The sequence below is a fragment of the Pinus tabuliformis genome, chromosome 6 (genome assembly GCF_031772625.1).
Source record: "Pinus tabuliformis cultivar Carrire ecotype Pingquan chromosome 6, CPIR1, whole genome shotgun sequence".
Classification (NCBI taxonomy): Eukaryota; Viridiplantae; Streptophyta; class Pinopsida; order Pinales; family Pinaceae; genus Pinus; species Pinus tabuliformis.
Genome location: NC_142292.1, coordinates 621,373,818 through 621,401,698, shown reverse-complemented (window position 1 = coordinate 621,401,698; position 27,881 = coordinate 621,373,818). Strand labels below are relative to the sequence as shown.

At 35.2% G+C, this 27,881-nt stretch overlaps 1 protein-coding gene across 1 annotated transcript; it reads left to right on the top strand.

The window, feature by feature from the left end:
- Window positions 1-17,366: 17,366 nt before the first annotated feature.
- On the top strand, window positions 17,367-17,843 carry LOC149260116 (uncharacterized). The gene has a single exon (XM_089456734.1). It carries the CDS (start codon window positions 17,367-17,369, stop codon window positions 17,841-17,843), a length of 477 nt encoding a protein of 158 aa, XP_089312860.1.
- Window positions 17,844-27,881: the final 10,038 nt, after the last annotated feature.

Here is a 27,881-nt window from a genome sequence, read left to right as displayed (position 1 = left end):
TACTTTGACTTGGTCTTCAGGTCTCTTCAGATCTGTGCTCCTAGATCCATGCTCTGCTACTTGATCACCAAGAGATTGTAGTTGTAATGGGTGTTAAGGTTGGCTCCATGTAATTGGTTCCTCAAATTTTGATGGATGCACTCTTCTTGGGGATCAAAGTTGACCTTTTTTTCTTTTCTTTTTATTATCAAGGTTGAGTTGGTCCAATTCATCTTTCCAAGTTGTGCATTATTGTCAACTAATCATTGCAATTTTAAGTCTGTTCTTTTCACCATTATCCACTACAGTTTTTTATGCCTTCCTGCACAAGACTGCAGTTGTGGGTTCTTCACACTAAGTCAAAATCTACACTTGACATTTTGCACAATACCCGATTATTCAGTACATTGAATTGTAGGAGATGCTACAAAGAATTCATTGGTTTAATAAATTGAATATCTAGACATCCAAAAACCTACTTTGTCCTAGTTATATATTACCAAACATTTACTCATCATTCTCTTCTTGATAGCCCCCAAACCAATTTTCTCCCATGATAACCATTGATGGTGCCAAGTAGTACACCTTACCCAATTTGCAATGTCTTTCTTGATTCTATTCTCCCATTTATGGAGTCTGGGTATGTTTCTACTCTACAGAATTGGATATTAGAGTTTATTTTAGTTGCAGTATTATTTTGACTTTTCTATAAGTGAATATTTGTAATATCTACATCTATAAATTTTCGTTGGTATTTCTGTCATTTACATTTTAGGAACAAATTTTGGATTGATTATTGATGACTTTTTGTATGGATCATTTTGCAGTAATAGCTATTGTATACCCTATAGGTTATACCTTCTAGGAGCTTCTTATCACTCCCATACGATTAGTCATCAAGTTGCTGAATTTTGTAGCTCTGATCTCATCTGAGATTTCTGATTTTGGAAAAAGGACATACCAATCTGTGAGTAGGACTTTCTAACTGATATCTCTTACTGGGACCACAACCAATACAAATACATTTCCAGTTTGGCATGCACTTTGGAATGATCTTATTCTCTCGACCTATCATCCCTGCATAACATATTAGCTAACCTAAAGGTGCTACATCACACATATTAGCTAACCTAAAGGTGCTACTTTGACTTGGTCTTCAGGTCTCTTTAGATCTGTGCTCCTAGATCCATGCTCTGCTACTTGATCACCAAGAGATTCTAGTTGTAATGGGTGTTAAGGTTGGCTCCATGTAACTGGTTCCTCATATTTTGATGGATGCACTCTTCTTGGGGATCAAATTTGAATTGTTTTTTAATCAAGGTTGAGTTGGTCCAATTCATCTTTCCAAGTTGTGCACTATTGTCAACTAATCATTGCAATTTTAAGTCTGTTCTTTTCACCATTATCCACTGTAGTTTTTGCTACCTTCCTGCACAAGACTGCAGATATGGGTTCTTCACACTAAGACAAGATCTACAATTGAAATTTTTCACAAAGTTGCACTCAACAATACCCGATTATTCATTATTTCAAGAGATTGAATTGTAGGAGATGCTACAAAGAAGTCATTGGTTTAAGAAATTCAAGATCTAGACATCCTAAAACCTACATTGTCTTACTTATATACTACTGAATATTTAATCATCATTCTCTTATTGAAAGCCCTCATACCAATTCTCTCCCATGATAACCATTGATGGTGCCAAGTAGCACACCTTGCCCAATTTGCAACCATTAAAAAAACATTTTTTACTTAACTCCTAAATCCTCTTAAGCTTATTATTGTGGCTCATGATTTTAGATAGCCAATAGTCAAATACAGTACAAATTAATCTTACAAGCATGAGAGCCTTGGAATCCTTTGGATTTCAAAGGTGTTCTTTGCACTACATCTTACTAATTTTGGCATTCTCTATATTTATTTAAAATAGTTGTAGGCCTCACCACCAAAGCTCCCAAGGCTCCACAGGAAATCAAGTAAAAGGTCTTCTCAGTTATTCTCATTGCCTATGCAATTGGCATAGGTTTATTGAATATTCTCAGTGGGTGCTAGGGCACATGTCTGATTGTTTTTATCATGGGTAGGTTTGTGAAATTTTGAATTACAGTTTTAACTATGTTTGGAAGAGGGTGATCATATGGAAGTTGTTGTGATAAATATCTTCATTTTTCTGTTTACAAGTCTAGATAACCACTGAATTACAAACAATATGAACATGCTTGTTGCCCCTTAGTTCATAACTTTTCATGTAGTGCTATAGGAATCTTATGAATGGTCCTCAACCACCTGTCCTTGCTTCTCTTTCATAAATAGAAGAAATTCTCATTGCCAAGGTTAACCCTATGCTCCAAGTAACGCACGCACGTGGTGGCCAATATAAATACATTGGCCACACTATTTGTCTTCCACGAGATATTACAAAAATCACAAGCATGTTACCATGATGTGTTGAAGACTTGGACATTCTAATTTTCACCCGTCAAAGTGATGACCATCGCGCTTATGATTGCATTGTCAGTATACATCGTGTGCTCGTTGCATTAGAATACAAATTGGCAAATGACCCATAATATAAGAATGCTTGCATTGATAACAATTCACTAACATCCTTACCAACATTCCCCACCGATGTCTCCTCCTCCCTTCTCCATTCCAATACCACAGATCCAAATGCCCACCTATCACCTAAAACACCACTTGACCCCACTGAAGATTCCGCGAACCCATACCCACACCACACATCATCATTTATACCCACTATTCCCAATACAAATACAGAAATCCAAGAAATATGACAATATTTACATGCCTACAACCACCATTCTGATACTACAATTGAATGGCCACCAATCGGCCTATCCCCAATCAATGAATACAACACAAAAGGTCTCCTCTCTATGGCTTTCCCCACCCTTTTCCCCACAGGAGCTGCAATGCCAAATCAACCAAGAATGAAAGCAATGCAGTTACATGAATACACACTTCATCTCATACGTTACCATAATAATAGGTTTGGAAAGAATCCTCACTTTCGCTACTACATATACAATCTCATGATGTGACATCGCAGTCAAGCAATAACCTCCGGTTTTATAAAAAAAACATCGCAGATAAATTTCCAACATTTATCCACGATCTGAACATCCGATTAGAACAATTTCTAGATAAGAAGTTGGAAGAACAAGTCATGTCATTCGGTTGTTCTCTACGTGGCACAAGATCTTTTTTGCACAATGCTAAAAATGAACTCACAGACATGATATCTCAGCTTGGTTGCCTTACGTTTTTCTTCACATTAAGTGCAACTGATACAAAATTCCCTGATCTTCATGCAGTCATGCCAAGATGTCAACCTCTTGATGTTGCAAAACAACAAAAATGGAGAAATAGTAACTTTATATCTAACCCCCATTTAACATCACTATATATGCACCATAGATTCACAACATTCCGTGAAGTTATCTTAGAGAAACACTTGCAGACAAAAGACTACTGGTACAGGTACGCACTCTACCACATTACTTTTATAATTCTCTAAACATCAAATCTCATCTAATGCAAAATTGTCTAACAAAAATGCATACTTCACAGGTATGAATGGCAACATAGAGGATCCACACACATCCATGGTTTCCTTTGGATAGAAAACACACCTGATATGGAAAGCCTCAACTGGGATGACACAAAAGTAGTTGATAATGCTAAGCAATTCTTCGACAAATACATATCAGCTTGGAACCCTCGCCTTTCTACACTTTCAAACCAACCCATTACTCAGGAAAATTTAGAAGACCCTTACCTATTGTCCACACCACATATTTTCAGAACCAATCCTTTTAATGATTATGAACAACTCATCAATTGCATTGAATGACACATAAAATGCATTGAAAGCACATGCCTAAGAAAGAAAGGCTCCTCATTCGAATGTCGCTATAAAGCACCTTGGGAATTACATCCAAAATCATCCTTATTCATTGACTCTAATGGAAAAAAGACATACACCCCTACTTGCAATGATGATCAACTCAATACCCATAACCTTACCATCCTATCTATTTGGCATGCAAACTTTGATTGCCAACCAATACTCTTAATCCGTTCCGTACAGAAATATATCTCAAAATATGCATCCAAATCAGAAATAAAATCTGAAAGCTTCCACCACATGCTACGTAGAATTGTCCTCACTTCACCTAATGCTGACCCAACAAAATCTGCATTTCAAAAATTCCTTGCAAAAACCTTGTTGATTGTGACTATGGAGCACAAGAAACATGCCATATGCTGCAAAAATTACCATTGACATTGTGTTGTCGATCCTTCTTCTCTTTAAATGTAAGCCAAAAAATTGATGTGTCTTCCACAAAATAACACCACCTCTTCTCCATCACCACACATAATAGATACATACATGAAACGCCCATCTTCCCTAGAATCCACATCACTTATAGAATTAGCAAGAACTTGGTCATATGATCCTCGCCTAAAGACAATCAAATGGAAACTTAAACCTAAGAAAGAAATTGTTCGGGTCATACAACATTGCTCCTCAATACCATCCACAACAAAAATTGCTACGCTAACTTTTGTCGAGTTGAACTTATTCTATACAATCCATTTCGTCATATTGCTCGAGATATAGGAGATTCTGCTAAAGAATTCATCACAAACTAGAAAACCTTTTGTCCTTTCTACAAACCATGGCATCAACACCGCACACTATCTGATATTGAACTTGTTCCAAATGATAACTCAACTATTCATGAAACTCATCGTCTAGACACCTTGGAGTTAAATGAATGGGAATTACTCTCCCAATTACACCCTACAAACGAGCTCCTCATAAATGACCTTGACATGCTTGGCCTTCGTGGTTTTGATGACAACCATAACTAGACTCATACCACTATCCCATTAGATCTACAAGAAAAAGGCATACAATTCATTGAGAATAACCGCTTTGTCCAACACATTCTTCAAACACATAAACATATCCTGATGAACCTTAACTCATTATCTCCAATGCAAAGAAAATCTCTAAATATTATTTCTAATCATTTTGCTAAGAAGGATATTTTTCCCGCTCTAAGAATGATAATACAAGGCATTGCTGGTACTGGAAAATCCCTCCTTATAAATTGCATCAAAGAAATTCTCATAACCCTTGCCAGCTAAGGACCTTCATCGATCATGCTCCTTGCCCCTACAGGCATTGTAGCCTTCAACATACAAGCATCGACAATCCATTCCGCCCTCCACCTTCCTATAAAGGATCTTATGCCCTTAGAATGTAACGCTCTTGCAAAATTCCAAGAAGAACTTAACCATATCTCATACATACTAATTGATGAAATAAGCTTCATTGGGCCAAAGCTTCTTATCCAAATTGACTAATGCTTTCGAGAGGCATTTCAATTACAAAGAAACACTTCGTTCGATGGCTGTTCCATTATATTAGTTGGTGATCTCGACCAGTTACCACCTGTCAAAGACATATCACTATGTGTAGGCACAAGCCACAAAAGCGCATTATGGAACAAATTCAACACAGTCATCACATTGGACATAATATTTCGTCAACAAGGCAACAACATTACCCATGTTACTTTCAAGAACATCCTCCAGAACATTAGAAATGCAAATCCAACAATTGACTACTACGACATCCTCTTGTCACAAAGAGACTCCTTCTTATCAGAAGATGAAATACATTCTTTCCATGATTCCATGCATCTATTTCCAACCAATGCTTAAACATTGGTCCATAATAAGCAAATGATAAAATCTTTAAACACTCCTGTCACAAGATCCATTGCAGAAGATGACAACACATATTCCAGTCTTTCCTCAGAAGACGAGCAACTTGAGCGAATTGTCTTGCTATGCAAAGGCCAAAAAGTGATGCTAACTTCCAACCTTTGGGTTTCGGCCAAACTTGTTAATGGTTCCCTTGAAGAAATTATATCCATCTTTTACAAAGAATCAACTGCACCTCCACAACTTCCAACATTTGTTGTCGTAGCTTTTCCCAAATACATCGGGCCTCCTTGGGATGAAAGAAATCCCACTCACTTGTCTATTCTAGCAATAAAAAGAAATGGACGTACGCAAATTCCACTAAAGATGGCTTGGGCATTAACCATACATAAATCTCAAGGTATGACATTGCCAAAAGCAACAATAGACATTGGAAAAACTAAACGTCAAGGTCTCATATTCATAGCAATTTCAAGAGTCCCTTCTCTACAAGATCTTCGGATTTGCCCCGCATTCACTTTCGATTGTTACATAAAAATGAAATGCAACAAAAACATTACTCGCAAAAAACATGCAAAATAAATTCTCCGTTCAATGCCTCCTCGAGACGATCTTCTCCAATCCATACGTTAACATCTCCAAAAGGTTTCTCATATTTATTAAGCTCAATCTATTTTATTGCATACCTTTTATATCTATTAACAATAGTCAAATTTAATCATTATTAATACATGGTTGCAAATATTACATTGTTATTATATTTTCTAATTACTTGCTTCTAACATTATCTATCTTCTAGAACAGGACATATGGACTCGCAAATATCACAACTATATAGTTACTGCAATGAAATAGAAGCATCAATAATTACATTACAAAATATAGAAGAAATATTTCTACCAATGCCAAATTTGAATGTACCGCTATACTTCCTTTAACAAACTGTACAATTATTACTAAAAATAAAATCTACTCTGAAACGCATAATCCACATACATTGACGTGACAAATTGCGAAAAATATGAGAGGACTAGAATAAAGAAATATGCATCTTCAACTGCGCTCATCTTTTGCCTTGCATTTTCGACTAAAAGTATTTAAATTCCCATGACAAAGGTAAGTTCATTTTTATTCATTCAATTTCATTATAACACAATTTGCATGCAAACTCTTTCTAATCAATTTCCATATTTAAAATAATAATAATTCTTCTACATATTTTGAACGAAATATTCATTTTGCAGGTTCATTATTGCTTCTTCAAGTCTCCGATGTCTTCAAAAAGTTTTGATGCAATTTCAAATGTGGAAAGACAACCATCATGGTGTTCACGATGTTATATTTTTTCATTTACCTCTTCCATTATAATCCAATACTTGTAATTTTTTATTGAAACTTAAAAAAGCATCTTCGAAGATCAAGAGGCAATCTCTGTTACAAACATTATACTATCTGTACATTTCACATAATGTAAATCATTTAGCTTTATCTTCCACCTTTGCATGCAATCTTGTTTATTAATTTTTATTTTCAATGACCATTTACATGTCACGATTGTTCCTCAATTGCACCAAATGTTATAAAGGAACGTCGTAAGTTGGTAGCATATGGAAAAAGAGCATAGATGAAGAGAGATATGATATGTTATGCGATCTTGTTTCCCTCAATCTTGTTTTAAAATTAAAAACAATAAACCTTAAAATAATATTCCATAACATGTTGACATAAACAATAGCAATTACATGGATAACCTATACATGAGACTATTTTTATTAACAAAATATCCTATAAATAATAATCGAACATATTGATTGACACAATATTCCATGATAAATCTATTCCCCTCATCTTATAAAGCGTTTAACCACACCTACACTCTAGAGTATCAATATTGTTGGAAGTTGTATTTCACATCAAATGAAAATATAAGGTCAAAATAAATTTAGACTCTACGAGCATTTTAGTTCAGATGAGGATTAGGACACTTGCAATATAAATAAATTACAAATGGTCATTGGCATACTAGGAGAGTACTTGTGAAGACTTCTTATGTGTATAGTGAGCAATGACTATCCAATAGTTGGTCAAAATGTGAGTTTGCCAAGATGCAGAGAACACTTACCAATAATTCTTTTGCGAAGAAGTGGAGAGTGGTTAAATACTATGTATGATGAGTATTTATTGGCCTATATTTGTCAATTTTAATGGACTACTCTTCCTAGAACTCACCATATTCGGAATGCTCATAGGCGATATAGATAAGTATCGAAGTTATGTATAAAGCATCATTTATAAAGTTGCGATGCAATTTCAAATGTGGAAATACAACCATCATGTTCTTCATGAGGTTATATTTCTTTATTTACCTAATCCATTATAATCTACTACTTGTAATTTTTTTTATTGAAACTTAAAAAAAATCTTAGAAGATCGAGAAGCAATCTCTGTTACAAACATTAACAATCTCTGTTACAAACATTATACTATTTGTAAATTTCACATAATGTAAATCATTTAGCTTTATCTTCCACTTTTGCATGCAATCTTGTTTATTAATTCTTATTTTCAATGACCATTTACATATCATAATTGTTCCTCAATTTATGCCTTACCACATTTCCTTTGTAACATCGAATACCCATGCTAATTATAAATTTAATAATATTTTAATATATCTCCTTTCTAATAAACCTAAAAAAAATAATATATTCTAACCAAAAAAGCAACCCAGCTCACTTCATAAAACGTAATTTATTCATACAACATGATTTTGAGTATCTTACAAAACCGCTTTCCCGTCATCTCAGTATCCACCGTATATTGAAACCGCCTGGAATTTGAAACCGTCATCTGGGTAATTTGAGTCGGCCTGGAATTCGTATGCTGCACGGATTTTCAACAGGAAATTTGATTTGCAAGGTAATGGGATTTGAAATTCAAGATGGTGGCGGTGGATTTGAAGTGAAATAAAATTTATAGTAGCTAAAAAGCGGACCCGACAAGAAATTAGAATTTAACCGTTTGAAATGTAACGGATATGAAATATGCTTGAAAACCGAGCATCCTAGCAGTTATATATTTGGCACTTGCTAGCTTGGCTTGTTATTTATGCACGGCATCGCAAAGCATCTTAGCTTTTACAGACCATTTTCTCTTTTAATTTTATTTGCAGGTTGTGTGATTGGTTGATCTGTTATTTTCTTTTATATTATTGTGTGCATGGCCATGCATCTTGGCTTTTCGATTTTCTCTTTCAATTTTGTTTATACTTTGTGTTGGTTTATCTGTTATTTTTCTTTCGTGTGGCTGCGGTTATTTTTTTGGGGGTCGATTTGATTTTTTTGAGGGATTTACAGACAAAATGGACAGATGGAAACGAATGAAGTGTAATCATGGGAGTGTACAAACAGGTATAATTATTTATGGAAGCATATTCACTGGAATGTACAAGCAGGTATAATTATTCTCTGATTTGTTTTCTTTAATTTGAATTCTAGAGAGTTTTTTATTAATAAATATTTACATAATAAAATGTCCTTTGTGCTGATAATAACTCCCAAATAGGATGGGATGCAGAAGATCCAGATGGTTTTTCCATTGTCACCTTCTTGGAAAGAGTTTATCTCTGAAGAAGCTATCCAAGGTAAAACTCTGAATTCGCCTATTGCTTTATCTTTGGTAGGTAGCTTTGCTTGTCTGGATTTGACCGCATTGAGGTTTTTCGTGTTTGAAATAGGCATTGGTTTTTCCCTTATTTTTCTAAATTTTTTCCCCTTTCGCCCATACTTTCAGCATGTATGGCTTCATCGTGGACGTGGCTCTATGTTCCATTGCAGATTAATCTTTGTACCTGTGAGGCCGTATTTAATTGCTTTGCCCTTAATAAGGGTGACTGGGAGAAAAACATACACAAACAAGACACACCAGACTTACATATTCGATGCGTAAATCTTCACCGGTAGCAGGTACAGCCTCAACCTCAGCCCTCCGCTTAGCTGGAGGTACGGACTATTCCCTCATCCATAGCCATAATTAATATGAATGTCCCAACTTTAATTTCAGCCTCAGAATAGAGAAAACGGTAAATAGTACGGAAACCATAGGTTTCCTAACCGAAGTTGCTGCGGTTTCTCCAAATTTTAGGTTGAGAATAGGAAACCATACGGAAACCATATAGACATAGCTGAGGTTGCTGCTGTTCCTCGACATTTTCGTAGACTAAATGTATATTTTAAAGAATATATGGGTGTCGCATATTTTTTAGCTTTTAAATTAAATTCATATAATATTTTTTTGAGTTTTTCGATCAAATTCATATAATATTTTTTAGGTTTTAAGTTCGTTTGGTCATTTGGATGCACTCGACTTACCTCATTTAAAACAACTTAAATTTACATTTAAAAAAAATATATATGGATATGGTATATCTTAGCTTTTAAATTTATAACTCTTCTACTTCTTTACTGATTCAACTGAACTGATTGATCATGCCCCCAAGCAATCACCCAGGGAGAAGCACATCCAGTCTTATTTCTTTATTAATAAGTTGAGATGTATTTTAAAATAATTTAAGTTATTTAAAATATGTTATTTATATTTAAAATAATTTATATGGATAGTGCTTTTCTCTTTTAATTTTGTTTGCAGTTTGGGTTTCTGCATTATTTATTATTTTTTTTTATATTTCTGTGTGCTTGCTTTTTTGGACTCGATTTGATTTCCTTGTTATTTTTATATTTTGTCTGTGTTTTTTTGACTCGATTTGATTTTGATGGAAACGAGTCTCCTGATTTGGAATTTTTTGCTGAGGTTTAATCACTGGAATGGACAAGCAAAAGTAGGTATAATTATTTTTTTGATTTGTATATTTTAATTTAAATCTATATACATGTCTAGATAATTTTCTATTGATAAATATTTCCGCTGTGCTCATTGGATGAATACGACTCAATGTTACTGAAGGTAAAGATCACTCTGAACTCGCCTATTGCTTTAATGTTCTTGGTATGGCTTCATGTGGACGTGGCTCTATCTTTGTCCGTGTGACTTGAGGAAAAAACGTACGAACAAGACAGGTAGCAGGTACAGCCTCAACCATAGCCCCCCGCTTAGCTGCAGGTACGGACTATTCCCTAATCCATAGCCATAATTAGCCACAATTAATGTGAATGTACCAACTTTAATTTTTGCGTTAGAATAGAGGAAATTATAAATAGTACGGAAACCATAGGTTGCCCTAGCCAAGGTTGCTGCCGTTTCTCCAAATTTTAGATTGAGAATACGAAAAAATTAGGTGCTGCTGTTCCTCGACATTTTCCTAGACTAAACTTACATTTTAAAGAATATATGGGTATCACATAGGATATTTTTTGACTTTTTAAAGCAAATTAATATAATATTTTCTAGCTTTTAAAATCATTTGGTCATTCGCATGCACTGGACTTACCTCATTTAAGACCAATTGAATTTACATTTGAAAAAAAAATATATAGATATAGTATATCTTCTTAGCTTTCAAATTTATAACTCTTCTGCTTATTTTTTTATTAATAAGTTTAAGATGTATTTTAAAATAATTTAAGCTATTTGAAATATGTTATATTTATATTTAAAATAATTTATAATATTATATTAAAGTAATTTATATCTAAAATCCATTATTATAGACTTAATAACTAGAACCAAAAGCAGGTATAATTATGTTTTTTATTTGTTTATTTTAATTTAAATCTATATACATATCTCGATAATTCTCTCTTGATAAATATTTAAGTAATGAGATGCCTGTTGTGCTCCCACATGGGATTGGATGTGTACGACTCATTGGTTTTTCTAATGTCACTTGGTTGGAAAAGTTTATCTAAAGGAGAATATCACTTTGAACCTTTCTTTGGTAGGTAGTTTAGTTGATAGGGGTTTTACCTCATTAAAGTGTTTCGTCTTTTAAATGAGCATTGTTTTATTTCTTATTTTCTATTTTTTCTTCTCTTTTCACCCATACTTTCATCTCTAAGAAACGTTTCCCATGTGTGGCTTCATCCTGTACTTTGCAATGCTCTATGTTCCATAATGAATCTTTCTTTCTCAGTCTAAGGCTGTATTTAATTGCTTTACAATTAATGGAGGTGACTTGGAGAAAAGCAGAGAGGGACAAGATACACAATATTTATTTATTAGATGGGTAAACCTGGACCGGTAGCGGGTACTCCCTCAACCGCATCAACCCTAAGCCTCGGCTTAGCTGCAGGTACGTATTATTCAGTCATCCATTTCCAGAATTAATATGAATGTCCTAACTTTAATTTTAGCATCAGAATAGAGAAAATTTAAATAGTACGGAAACTATAAGTTGCCATAGCCAAGATTGTTGCTGTTTCTCGAAATTTTAAGGTGAAAATGGGGAAAAATACAAATAGTACTGAAACAATAGACATATCGGCGATTGTTGCTGTTCCTCGAGATTTTCTTAAATTAAATTTACAAAATCTCGATTAAATTTACGTTTCAAAAGAATATTAATTTAAAAGAATATATATATATATATAGGCATTCTATATATTCTTAGCTTTTAAATTTCATTCATATGATATTTTCATAGCTTTTAAATTAAATTCATATCATATTGAGTGCTTTCATTTTGGTCATTTTATTTTTGAATGCATTGGATTTATTTTATTTTAAAGAATGTATCTAGATAAGGGCATATCTTTTTAGTCATTTAATTTATATTTAAATCTTTTATTTATTTATTTTATATCTATATTTACAATTTATTTTTTATTAATATATTTTATATTTATATTTAAAATAATTTATATTTACGATGATTTTTTTTAATTTATTTATATTTTTAGATTTCTGTGTATCTGATTTCTTTTGATTGACAGCTGGAAACCGTTCTATGATTTGGAATTTTTTTTATGAAGCCTAATCAATGGAAGTAAAAGTATAATTATTGTCTCTAATTAGTTTTTTCTCTAAATAGTTCTTTAGCAATAAATATTTACATAATGAAATGTCACCTCTGCTCATATAATAGCTCCTAAATGGGATTGGATGTAACGACCCACATGGTTTTTCTAATGTCATGTTCTTGGAAGAGATTATCTTTAGGAGAAGAGTCGTTGGGCTTTTAAAAGGGAGCTATTAAAGATAAAGCTCACTCTGAACCTACCTATTGCTTTAATTTGCTGTGGTAAGTGGCTTTGTTGATGCGAGATTTTTCAGGTTTTTCATTTTAAATTTATCTAACTTTAATTTTGGCCTCAGAATACAGAAATTTGAGAAAAATACGAATAGTTAAAAACCACAAATTTGTTCTAAATTTTAGTGTGAGAATAGGGAAAAATACCAGTAGTACGGAAACATAAGTTGCCAAAGCTGAGGTTGTTGATGTTCCGCGAGATTTTCCGAACTTCTAAATTCACGGTTCTTTCATGTCGTTTTTTTTGGCATTAAATTTACATTTAAAAAAATATATAGGGTATGGTATATCTTCTTAGTTGTTAAATTAAATTCATATCATATTTTCCTAACTTTTAAATTCACTTTTCTAAGTCATTTTGGTCATTTTATCGTGACATGCACTTGATTTGCTTCATTATAATAAATTAAATTTGTATTTCAAATATTATATTTAAAATTTTCCGAACTTCTAAATTCACGGTTCTTTCATTGTCGTTTTATTTTTTTGCATTAAATTTACATTTTAAATATTAGATATGGTTATGATATATTTTTTTAAATTTTAAATTTAAATTATTTATTTATTTATTTTAAATTTATATTTTATTTATTAGTAAGTTTCAAAAGTATTTTATATTGTTTTAAGGTTTTTTTTGTTTGTCTAAGTTGTGAATGATCTTTTAAATTTGACTTCTGGTTTGAAGAGCTCCTAAGCCATTAAAATTATGGGGAATGGCACTTGACAAGAGCACAGACCTTATCTGATTTGATTTTTTAACATATCTCTTCTTTAGCATATGGCACAATTTCAATTTACTTTATTTAACAAATTAATTTAAATTCTTTAAAATAATTTATAAATTTATTTTAAACTGATTTAAATTCTTTATAAATAATTTATAAATTAAATTCATATCATATTTATAATCAATTTTTTATTTTAATTTTAATATACGTGTGTGCTTGTTTTTTGGGGCGTGAGGTTCAGAAGGAAACGGACAAATGAATTTGGGATTTCTTATGAAACTTAATCACGGAAATGGAAGAACGGGGATATTTATTTTTTAATTTGTTTTGTTTTTTGTTTTTTTAATTTTTTGATAATAAATATTTAATATTTACATAATAAGATATCAATTGTGCTAATAATAATAGTTGTGCTAATAATAATAATAGTTTCCAAATGGCATTGGATGTGTATGATCAGATGGTTTTTTAGAAGAGTTTATTTTTAGGAGAAGAATTGTTGTTTGCTTTTTAATAATAAAAACTATTTAAGAATTTGTGTATGGTTTTATTTTTCATTTTTCCCAAAAAATAAATAAATTTTGTTTATAGTTTTTGTCCATTTTTTTTTAATTAATATTTGTGAAACAATAATTTTAATTTTATTGATATACTGATAGTATGCTATTTATTAAATTTTATATTTAATTAAATTCAACAAATGACATATACTATTTAATAATTTTAATTTTATTGATATACTGATAGTATGCTATTTATTAAATTTTATATTTAATTAAATTCAACAAATGACATATACTATTTAATAATTTTAATTTTATTGATATACTGATAGTATGCTATTTATTGTTAGATTTTAGACTTCTGTGGGAGTTTTTTGATTCATGATCCGGATTAACCACAGTTCTCAGTTCATTCTGCCAACGTTTCAAACCCCAAAGGGGGTCCATCATCAGGACAAATAAGAAAGAATAAGAATGAGAGATTATTGAGAGAGAAGAGAATTGCGACCTGGAAATAAATACAAGAACCCTAAATTCATAAATAACGGCCGACATATGATTTTAATTATTATTTTATTTATTATTTTCCTATTTATTAGAACAGGTTTTTATTATTTAAAATTATGGACACATATTAAAATTTTTACTATAATTTTTTATTATAATTAAAATATATTAATTATTAAAATTATGAACAAATATTAAAACCTTTACTATAATTAAATTGCAATAATTAATATAACTAAATTATATTAATTATATTATTATAATTAATATATATAACTAATATATCTAATATATTTAATATATATAAATTATAATTAATTTACATAGTCTTTCTAATTAATATATTTAATATAATTAATATGCTATTTATTAAATTAATTAAATTCAACAAATGACATATACTATTTAATATATTAATATAGCTCCATAAATATTAATAATCTATACTTCTTTCTTTAAAAGAAAAATATACTAATAATATGCTATTTATTAAATTTTATATTTAGTTAAATTCAACCAATGACATATACTACCTAATATATTAATAAAACTATAGCTCATAATGCACATGACGTGCATGATGTAATGGCTGGGGCGGATGGTTTTCACACCCCCCACCCAAGTTCAAATCCTGCGGGGTTGCAAAAAAACTGATTTTTCCAGAGGAAAAAAAAACTATAGCTCATAAATATTAAACGTTTTCCTCATACGGTTTCATCGTGGACTTTACAATGCTCTATGTTCGTCTGTGTGAGGCTGTATTTGATGGCGATTCCTATTTCCGCCACATTTCTTTAATTAATGCCCCTTGACATGTGAGGGCATTAAGGAAATATAATGCGAGCTGTTTTTTTTCATCTCCAGTTTTTTCAGCTCGCCTTATATTTCCCAAATACCCCGCATGTCGAGGGCATTAATTAAAAAATTGTGGCGGAAATAAAAATCGCCGTATTTGATTGCTTTGCAGTTAATAAGGGTGACTCGAAGGAAAACAGAGACGAACGAGACGCACAATGCTTAATTATTCGATGCGTAAATCTTCACCGGTAGCAGGGTACGGACTAGTCCGTCACAAATGGCCATAATTAGTATGAATGTCCAAACTTCAATTCTAATTCTCCTCCTCGAGGAGTCTAACATTAATTTTAGTCTCAGAATAAAGAAATCATAAATAGTATGGAAAGCATACGTTGCCCTAGCCAAGGTTGCTGCTGCTTTTCCCAATCTTACCGTGAGAATAGGGAAAAATACAAATAGTACGGAAACGATAGACATACCCGAGGTTGCCGTTCAATTAAATTTACATTTTAAAGAATATATACTTTTAGCTTTTTAAGACTTATTTTATTTTACAATGATTTATTTATTTAAAATAAAATATTCTATACTTGTATTTAAAATATTTTATATTTATATTTAAAATAATTTATATATTGTTTATTGTCCTCTGAGCTGACAATAGCTCCAGAATGACATTGGATGCATAGGACCCAGAGGGTTTTCCCATTGTCACGTTCGGGAAGAATTTATTTCCAAGAGATAAAGCGTTGGACCTTTCAATAACGAGAAAGCTATCCGAGGTAGAGCTCACTTTGAACTCGTCTTTAATTTTCTTTGGTAGGTAGCTTTGCTTGGGGATTTTTGTCTTTGAAATGAGGATTTTTTCCCCTTCACCCATACTTTCATCTTTAAGAAACGCTTTGGAGAAAAACAGAGACAAACAAGATAGACAATATTTATTTATTAGATGCAGAAACCTTCACCGGTAGCGGGTACAGCCTCAACCGCCTCAACCTCAGCTCCGCGTAGCTGCAGGTATGGACTATACGGTGATCCATGGCCAGAATTAATATGAACGTCTCAACTTTAATTTTAGCGGTAGAAATTAGAAAATTATAAATAGTACGGAACCATAAGTTGCCGTGCCAAGGTTGTTGTTGTTTCTCGAAATTTTAGGGTGAAAAAAGGGAAAAATACAAATAGTACGCAAAGCATAAACAGCGCCGAGGTTGCTGCTGTTCCTGAGATTTTCTTATAGATTAATTTTACAATATCTGGATGAAATTTACATTTTAAAAAATATATATGAGTATGGCTTAATATGGAAGGGTCTTGAGGCAGTACTAATATATATGTCAAGCACATTTACCAGCTTTTTATTCAAATAAGCAAATTTACTAGCTTCTTATTCAAACAAGAACTGATCAGTGCAATCTCATCTTCCCTGCTTCATTCTGGAAAACTGGTTGTCCCCTCAAGATCATTCTATTTGCTTGCTTGATTTTTCATAACAAGAACCTTACTTGGGAAAACCTCCAGAAGAGACAGTGGTATGGGCTGCCCAGGTGTCCCCTATGTAAGGCTGATGCTGAAAATAATCTCCATTTGTTCATTCTCTGTAGGCAATCTCAGTTTATTTGGCAGCATGTGGCTGCACATTTCGGGCTAAACAGAATCTCCTTCCCCTCTATTGCTGAAGCATTTGGATGCTGGAGTGATATGAATAGTGGTATGAGACCCATTCCATTGTTGGTCATCTGGGCAATTTGGAAGTGGCGGAATGCATGTATTTTTCACTCTAAACTGGAATGCCATCAATCAGTTTTTGACTTTATTCTGAATATGCACAATTTTTGGGCATTCAAAAACACTCTCGGATCAGAGAATTGGGGAAAGCTCCAACCATGGATCCATCCGGAATCCCACGTGCCTACTTTGATGGGGCAGCACAACAGGGTATTTGTGCTTGCGGTGTCTTTATTATCCCTGCTGTTGGACAACAATATGAAATTTATTGGAATGGTGGGACTGGTACTAACAATAAGGCGGAGGTTATGGCTCTTGCAGGACTTCTTTCCATTACTGATTTTCTCAATTTGCAAGGGCTGAAAATATATGGAGACTCTAAGATGATCATAGACCATGTCCAATCCAAACATGCCATCAAGAACTATAATCTATCAGGATGGCTGGAAAGGATTATGTCTATATGGAACAGCAGACCGGACTTCTCCATTGAACATATTGATAGGGGCAAAAACGCTGTTGCTGATGCATTATCGAAAAAAGGTCTCCTTTCTCAGCATGGTAAATGGTCGATGTGCATCACTGTGGAAACCACTTCCTACCAGATTCAGGATTTTCAAATGCCAGGTATATAACTCTACTTTCTCATGTCCACAGATCTGGTATGTACCTAAGACCTTTCTTTTTGCTTATTATCCTGGATGACCTCTGCTGTTATTTGCTATATCCTGCATATTGATTATAGCATCCCTATGTCATATCTATATTCTCTGAACATGATGAACAATCAGTCGGTTTTCCTATATTTCTGCTTATCGCTCTAGCTAAATGTGTTGGTATGTATTCAGATATACAGGTACTACATGTATATTTCTATCTTATATAAAATGTATATCATCTCTATATAATTTTTACATAATAGAAAATATAAGTTTTTTACGTGCTGGACAAAAAAAGTATATATTCTTAGCTTTTAAATTAAATTCATATTGAGCTTTTAAATTCATAACTCTTTCATGTGGTCATTTTGTTTTGGACATGCACATGATTTATCTTATCTAAAACAGATTAAATTTACATATATGGATATGGTATATATTCTTCGCTTTTAAATTTATATCTTTCATTTATTTATATTAAGGATAATTTATATTTACAGTCTATTTTTTTTTTAATTTTATTTGTAATTGCCTTCAGTTTATTTGTTATTTGTTATTTTAGATTTTTGTGTGTCTGTTTTCTTTTATTGGTCGATTCGATTTTTTTTGGGATGAGACTTCTATACGAAATGAAAACGAGTCCCATGATTTGGGATTTTTTTAATGAAGTGTGATCACTGGAATGGGACAAGCAGGTAAAATAGATTCGGTTTGTTTAATTTAAATTTATATAAATATTTAGATATTCTTTACTAATAAATATTCAAGTAATGAAATGTCTGTTGTGCTGATAATAACCCAAATGGAATTGGATTGGTTCTTCTAATATGTTCTTGGAAGAGTTTCTGTAGGAGAAGAGTCGTTCGGCTTTCAATAAAAAAACCTTATTCAAGGTAAAGCTCACTCTGATTCAGGTTTTTCATCTTTGAATTGGGATCAGTTGGCTTTCTTTTTTTAGTTTTTCGAAATGTATGGCTTCATCGCCAACATCATTTACATAATGATTTTTTAATCTGTCCGAGGCTGTATTTGATTGCTTTATAGTTTAAATAGAGATGACTGGGGAAGAAAATCGACGAACAAGACACAACCTCAGTTTTTTTTCCACAGGTATCAATTTTTTTGTTATTCATTGTGGTTATTTATTTTAATTAAAAATTTAATAAATGAAGAGGGATTAAATTTTTTTGGGTGTAATTTTTTTTAGATTGCTAATAGATAATGTGTAATTTTTCATTATTTAAATTGTATTTATGAATGATATATAGAGTATATAATTTAAATTAATAAGTTTTTGATAGATTTCCACTAAAAAACATATACTTAAAAAAAATCAAACTGTAAAATATTGAAACCACTTCAAATCTCTTAATCATAAAAAATTATTTAAATGCCTTATTGAGACACATTTCTTTTACTTCTAATTACTTTACATAAAATATATTACATCATATGGACAACTAACTAAAAGTGTGAATTACACATAGCTTTTATACTTGGTTGTAAAATGAGCCTCTAAATTCAATGATACTAGGTTGTAAAATGAACCTCTAAATTCAATCATACTAGGTTGTAGAATAAGCTTTTATACTTGGTTGTAAAATGAGCCTCCCCATTTAATAAGTGGCCCCAATTTTAATTTTCCTAGTCAAATAAAAAAATTAAAATAATACGAAAACCATAAATTTCATGTACTAAATTTACCACATTTAAAACAAATTAAATTCACATTTTAAAGAATATATCCTTTACATTTTAATTCTTTTCATTAGTAAATTTGTGACTTATTTAGGTTAAATTAATTTTTTTGTGTGTGTAGTTTGCGTTTTTTTTTTAATATGTGTGTGCCTGCTTTTTTTTCAGAGAAAAAAACGACATAGCTTTATATTAAGAGTATATAAAGGTCATGAATACATAATTCAGAAATGACTGATTGGCTTGGATGCCCAGACCTCTGCATAATGATGCAAAACCAGTTCCCATGCCAGCAGATAATGCCTATCATCATTTACAAAACCATAACAGAAGAACACATGAGAAAGAACAGAGACAATATATATACATCTCCCGGATCAGATGATAATGGAGATGAGACAAAACTTTACTGGCTGTTCCAAAAAGGAAATTCCATCCAAAAAACAAATAAGAAGAGAGCAGCTACATCCTGCCTATATGAAAAGGAACCAAAAACAAAAGAAAGAGTGACAATCTGAAGGCAGAGACCACTTGCACAATCACAACCCACGGCAAACTAATGGGATCACATGTTGTTGCAGAAAGATATTAATGATAGGAATCATGGCAAGCCAGAATACGCTGAAGAATAGCCTGGAGAGGCTCCTTAGAGTCTTGGAATATGTGCGCATTCCTCCAGTTCCACAGGTACCAGCAAGTGATAATGAACAGCGATCTCCAAGAGAGGGATTGTCTACTCCACCAGAGAAAACCTTCCTGTACAGTAGAAAAAGAGATGAGAGGGAAAACAAAATATGTTGATAATTCATACCAGATTGTGAGGGACGTCGGGCACTGAAAGAACATGTGCAAATTTGTTTCCGATGCATTGAGGCACATGGAGCATCTACTTGGACCCTGCCAACTTTTCCTTTGTAGATTCTCCCATGAAAGATTTTTGTTCCGAAATAGCAACCAGGAGAAGGTGATCATCTTCATCGGGCATGCAGCTTTCCAAAAACATAGAGGAAAAAGAGGAGGAGGATTTCCGGCAACAACAGAAATCATGTCAGCGTAGATGTTCTTGACGCTCACAGGTTTATGGATTGACCATACCAGATTATCACTAGTGCCCGAGCGGGAGATCCCCAAGCAGTCAAGACTCGCTTTTACCCTCAGCCATAGAGGAAGCGTCTGACGAGGCAAATGAAGCTCCTCCCCATCCTTCCAAATCGGAGAGGCTCCAGACCATCCCTTAATCAACTTGTCCCACGTAAAGACCCCCAACCTATGAAAATCATATAACAGTGGAAGAGGAAATGTGAACCCCCGGCCAGATAAGATAGGGTCAAAAGCAATAAAAATGTTAGATCCTGAATATAAAGTCCAGCAAAATTTTTCCATGAAAAATGGGTGGACTTTTCGCAGGCTTTTCCAAATCATCGAGCCGCTTCTGGTGCCAAGGATCCGCTTCCTGTACCAAAAGTCAACAGACTTATCCCTCAGATATTTAGTCTTTACAAGACTACTCCACGGACCATCCCCAAATATTCCTCTGTAGAGAGACTTACAGAGAAGAGCGTTACCAAAGGAACGGAGGTTTTTCAAGCCCCATCCACCCATACGTTTTGGAACAGAGATGGAGGCCATCTTTACGAGATGTATTTTACACTGATATGCATGACCTCCCCACAGAAAGTTAGCAATCAACCTGTTCATCTGCTTAATAATTTTGCTGGGAAGGTAGAAAATGTGAGCCCAGTAGACTGATAGTTGACAGAGGACAGATTGTGCTAATATAAGTCTGCCAGCAAGTGAGAGGAATTTATATTCCCATCGTGCAATCTTCTTGTAAAACCTATCCAGCAGCCATTGCCAATCCCTAATAGTATATCCTTTTGCCTTTAAAGAGAAACCCAGGTATTTGAATCCTTGATGTAATGAATGTGGAGCTATACCCAACAGGTCTGAAATCCACTGAACAATATCCAACCTGACTTCATTATGAAACAAGAAGGATTTTTCCTTGTTTATAAACAGGCCCGTAGCCTTCTGGAATCTTGAGAGAATGTCATTTATGCAAGCCCAGGAGGCCCTACAGAGCATTGCAAAGATGAGAACATCATCAACAAAAAGATTATGTGAGATGGAGATATTCTTACAGATCTTGACCGGAAGACATCTCTTGTCCGCAACAGCTTTGTTAATCTGAAGACTAAGAGAGTTCATCACCAGAATGAAGAGCAATGGAGAAAGGGGACATCCCTGCCGAAGGCCCCTCTCAGCTTGAAAAAAGACCGAGGGGATTCCATTCACGATTACCGAGTATTTTACATTCTCCACACAAGACATGACCCAATTGACACCTTGGGACTTAAGTCCAATCTTTGCTAACAGAATTCTCAAAAAGCCCCAATCGACACAATCATAAGCTTTCTGCAAGTCTATCTTGAGGATTGCCGCATCCACATTCTTTGATATCATTTTAAAAAGGCTTTCTTGTGTCATGGCTACCGCATCCAAGATGAATCTGCCCTTTAAAAAAGCATGCTGGTCTCTGGTGATAAAGGGATTCAGAAAAGGCTTCATTCTCTCTGCAACAATTTTTGATATGATTTTAAACGTGATGTTACATAAAGAGATTGGCCGAAAATCCTGAAAGGATTCAGTCCTATGCTTCTTTGGAATAAGCGCAATGAATGTTGAGGTAGTAGCTGAGTGAATGTTTCCAGCCATGCGGGAAGCATCTACCATGCGCAGCAAATCCATCTTGAGGAGGTCAAAGAAATGAAGAAAAAATTCTATTGGCCAGCCGTCAGGCCCCGGGCTTTTATCCTTTTTGAAGGATTTCATGGCCTTAAGAAGTTCATCCTCAGAAATGGGTTTAAAGAAGTCTTCATTTGCATCATCGTTAAACATTTCAGGCACATGCTCAACACCCCAAAGGGCGTCCTGGAAAACAACCTCCCTTCTTCTGTATTGTTCTTGGAAATACCGCACTGCCTCCGACGAAATCTGGTCCTGTGCTATGAGAATGTTCCCCTGATCATCTCTAATGCTCCAGATAGAATTTTTTTCCCTTCTAGCACTAGCGAATTTGTGGAAGAATTTTGTGTTCCTGTCTCCTGCTTTTATCCATATGGCTCTGCTCTTGAGGCGCCATGACTCCTCCTCTTTTAGGAGAATCATATTTTTTTCTTTTTTCCAACTTTCTGATCGTGTTTTTCATTTCAAAAGAAAGGAAATTGGGGTCAGACAGCTCCCAAAGGGAGTCCAGTTCCTTGCGAATGCTATTCAGTTCCTCATTATCCGACTTCTTCTTATTTTTTTGCCATTCTTTCGAGACCGCTTTCAGCCTTTTTAACTTATCACGGAATGGCATGAAAGGAGCCATTTCGGACTCCTGAATATGCTTCCAGTTCTCTGATATGAGTTCATTGTAGGACTGATCCTCCAAGAGAGTTCTATTAAATTTAAAGGAGTATCCAACTCTATAAATGTTCCCGTGCCAGGACAAAAAGATAGGCCTGTGGTCGGATGTGTGATCTTTCCCAATTGATAAAGAAGGCATGCCCAGAATTCCAATGATGCTGGCATGTATAATGACTCTGTCAATTCTCTTAGCTACATATGCTTGCCCGGTCCTGCAGTTATCCCAAGACGACATTATTCTGTCTGGAGCAACGTCCGTCAAATCCCTGTTGAGTAGTTCCTTCTTTATTCTTTCTGACAGAGAGTCAAATTTCCTGCAATTCCCCCAGCATTCATCAACATTAAGGGTGAAGTTAAAATCGCCAGCTAATAGCAACGATTCTACCTCAAGAATGTGTGATTCAAAGAGATTTTCCCAAAAGGGCAGTCTATTTTTATGCATAGATGTTCAACAAGTTGAGGGGGCAAGATTGCCCCTTCATTGAAGCATGGATTAAGATCCCAGCACAACATTTATATGCCTTTGCCATGATCCAGACTGGATCCCACAGAACCACTAGACCACCCGACTGACCGGTTGCTTCAGTTGCCACCATATGCCACTTAGGGAACATTTTTCTAAAGTATACTATGGATGCTAGGCTGGGATGCATGGTCTCCTGAATGAATATGATCTTCGGATGGGCCGCATAGAAAACTTCCTTGAGCGCATTAAATTTGGGGGCTGCGCCCAATCCCCTGATGTTCATAGAGACAAGGAATGTCATTTTGATGATTCACCAGCCTCACATGCTCTAAGGGGCCGAAACTCAGGTGAATCCAGAATAGGGACTTCCACTAAGGAGAAATTTCTCACATCTTGCTCAGAAGCAACAGTTCTCCCTCTAAAATGACGAGTGCCCCCCTTTGATTTCTTCCTGACAGTGATATTTTTTGCAGATTGAGGACTGATGATAGGATAGGGCGGGCTGGACGGTTTGTGAATGGTAAGCGGTTCAAGTTCCAGCGAGGTTCTATTGAGGAGGCAATCAATATCGCTGTCAAAATTATTAGCCAGAGAATCAGGGGAAGCATTTCCCGGGGAAGGAGTATGACACGGATCATTATCTTGAGACCGGATGGGTTCCTTACCCTTCGAATCAGCATGACAATGATTAACAGGAGACGGAGTGGAGGATGAAATCTGAATGGGGAGAGAACCGACGACAAAGTCGTTTTTGTTCATATCAGGTGGAGGTGGAACGGGGGAATCCTCCCGAGGTTCAGGAATATGAGAGCATAATGGTGGCGAGGAGGTAGAATCTAAACGGATTTGTGAGTCTCTATAGGAGCAATAAGGATCCGGCTGAGCAGATGGATCTAAAGGCTGGGAATTATGGGCCATGTTTTGTGCATGAGTCGGTAAATTTTGATGAACCTGCTTTCCGATGACCCGGATGTCCGCTTCCTGGGAATACTCAGACTCATATCGTCTTACCCGCCTGATATTAGATTTCCTGACTTTTTGTGAGAATCGGAGGCTGCAATTCCTGATCAAGTGGCCTGTCTTATGACATAAGGAGCACCTAAAGGGGATACCCCAGAAGTCTAGCCTTTGCTGGATTTTGCTATTTCCCCATATAATCTCTAAGTGATCTGGGTAAGCGCCTTTATATGGCTTTTCGATAAGGACCCAGGCAATTCTTTTATCTTTCTCTCCTCTACACCAGGGGTCAACATAGACAAATTTGCCTATCGAGTTTCCTATTTTTGCAAGAGATTCTTCCGACCATAACTCCAAGGGCAAGTTTGGTAGCTTCACCCAAATCAGGCAGTTTGAAGGAGTGTTCTTTAATGGATCAAATCCTATGTACCAGCGAGAGAGCGCTAAGAAGCTTCTTCCATATACCCAAGGATTTTTTAGGATAATATCTACGTCAGAGTCTTTCAGGAAGTGGAAGGAATACCATTCCTTCATAAGGCGGGAAATGATAGGGGTATAACCAATCAGGGGAGCCCATTTGTCCGTTAACCATTTACGCATATCCTGGTCATCCATCTCAGGGAATTGCCACTTCCCAACCAGCGACAATTTCTTCAGGCTATCAATTCTTTCCGTGAGGGTGGCACCGTCCACACATATGGCTTTCGGAGGAGGGTCAGTCTTGACAGGGTTCTTAGCCTTGTTAAAGAAGGAAGATGGGGATCCGGCTATTTTGGAGGAGTCCTCTTTAGGTTTATGAATTCCCCTGCAAGCTGGCTTAACAATCATGTCCTCCACTGTGGCTTGCCAGCCTGTAAAGGTTGGATGTTTGTTCCGATCCTCCTCGGCTTGAATAGCTGCCTGTACAAGCGCTCGCGTGGCAGAGGAGTCCGAGTCATCCATTGCTTTTAATGGGATTGGGTGAGCACTAAAGCCGGTAAGAATTAATGCCAGCAGCCACTTGTACGAGAATCCGAGATCATGCTCCCATTTTCTCAGAATGATCCCCAAATATAATGAAACCTGGAGGGAAAGGCCGTATAGAAAAGACTGATCTGATAGCAGTCACTGAATGAGATAAGCCCCGAAGTGAAAAGCTACTATTAGAGAATGCCAAGGAAATCAGAACCGTAGATTTCGATCCTGACAAAAGGATGTGTCGGACAGGGAAGATTAAAGGATCCAGAAGGATGAGGACGCGGGGTCAGCACGGAAGAAGACTCCAGAATAGGAATAGGAGGCGGAGGTCGACGAAATGAGAAAAAATCTTCTGACTGATATGATGAAAAAGGAGTTCCCCTCCCCGAGACAGCTTCTCATACGTACTATGCCGGTTATGGATAGATTACGAGAGTAAAAGATAGATACAGACAATTAAGGCTTGTAAAGACCCGAGAAAATTTAAAATTTTCCGGTGACCGAAGAGATGAGGAAATACCAGGAATTTCACTGGTTTTCAGGCAGCCCTGATTACCGGCGTTCAGGAAGAAGGAAGCTGCTATGCGGGAGAACAATCGACACAGCAACAGACAAGCTGGAAGACACACCACCACTTCCCTATTCTGATACGAAAATCAGTGCATGGGCTATAGAAGACAATTGAGTTCTTTATCTTTGAAAATAGAGATTTCAGCATTGTGTATCAGGACCAGAACTACAGCACTGTTGAATCGAAAACCCAGAGAGCTAAACAAAACTACTACAATTCGACCTCAATCAATTTTACCTTAACAACTAAGAAAACATATAAGGAAAGGCTAATTAAACTGACCTTTTACTTGCTTTGCCGGAACGAGCGGGAGAGAGAGCGTCGTTTACCATAACCATCCTCTTCCACGAGATGTCCAGGCACCATCCAGAGCACGGAACAGGATTAGAGCTGATTAACCCGCTGAGGAGATGATAATAGAAATTCACAATCAACCCCCCCAGAAAACAGACAGAGATAAAACCATCCAATCACCAAGATAACGATGCTAACTCCAGAGATATATATTCGCCTGATAGGAAGCAGTCATGTGAGCCTCCGTTCAGGAAAAGAAAGAAACAGACAGAGAGCTGTCGTGCAGGAAACCCAAGACTTAAGGCCTGTGGTGGAAGGAGGAAACCGCAGCTAAACTACCAGAGGCCAATATATAACAGGAACCTGAAAAACAGAGAATGATCCCAGACGTCCGCCTGCATGGGATGTGCACTGTGGCAGCGCAACGTGTCAAGGGTGTGCATGCAATGGACCTTCTATACCCTCCGGGTGTCGCTGTTCGAATATAATCGACCCTATAATTAGAAGGCGTGTTTTTTCTGTATGACCAATCAGAGGACACTCCCCACCTTCCTAACTTGGAAAACCAATAGGCCGAAAGAGGAAAATTCGCTGTCTGTCTCCGGGAATGGCGGGTGGCTGTAGTCTATTGGGTTCTATCAATCCTGTTCTGGCTCCGCAGACTCTCCCGCGTTCCGGCTCTGCAGACTCTCATGTGTGTGCCTGCTTTGGCAGATGGAAAAGAGTACCATGATTTGCTATTTGTTATGAAGCTTAATCACTGAAATAGACCAGCATAATTATTTTCAGATTTGTTTTATTTATTCTAAATAGTTTTTTAATAATAAATATTTACATAATGAGATGTCAGTTGCGTTAATAATAGCTCCCAATGTATATGACCCAGATGGTTTTTCCAATATCATGTTCTTGGAAGAGTTTATCTGCTGGAGAAGAATCGTTGGGCTTTTTAATAACGAAAAAACTTTTAAAGGTAAAGCTCACTCCGAACCTCAATATCGCTTAATATTTTTTTGGCAGGTAGCTTTGTTGATCCTGGTTTTTACCAGTCAGGTTTTTCATCTTTGAAATGTGCTCTGCTTTTAATTCTTTTTATTTTAATATTTTCCATTTTCAGCATGTATGGTGTGATCGTGGACTTTGTAATGCTTGATATATGAATCTTTATTAATTGATTTGCAGTTAATGGAGATGACTTGATGAGTGAAATAAGCGGGTGCGGTTAATTGTAGCGGTTCTCGTTCGTACTCCTTCACCGGTACACCAGGTACTACGTCAACCTCAACCCTCCGCTAGCTGCAGGTACGGATGATTTCACCATCCATTGCCGGAATTATTATGAATGTTTCAATTTACTTCCGCTAGGTGCAGGTACGGACGATTTCACCATCCATGGTCAGAATTATTATGAATGTTTCAATTTACTTTTAGCGTCATAATAGAGAACATTACAAATAGTACGGAAACCATAGGTTGTCACAGCCGAGGTTGCCGTTGTTTGCTCGAAATTTTAGCAAGAGAATAGGAAAACCCTAGCTTATGGTAAGTCTTTTTATAGTTTTAACGTATTGCTTTTACTTTATTTAAAATATTTTAAATTTACATTTTAAAGAATAATATAAGTATGGCTGAAAAAATTGAGGTGAAATTTTGATTTTTGTTA

What these genes read in the sequence shown, in the direction of transcription:
- LOC149260116 (XM_089456734.1), top strand. Translation starts at nt 17,367, where the DNA reads ATGGATCCATCCGGAATCCCACGTGCCTACTTTGATGGGGCAGCACAA.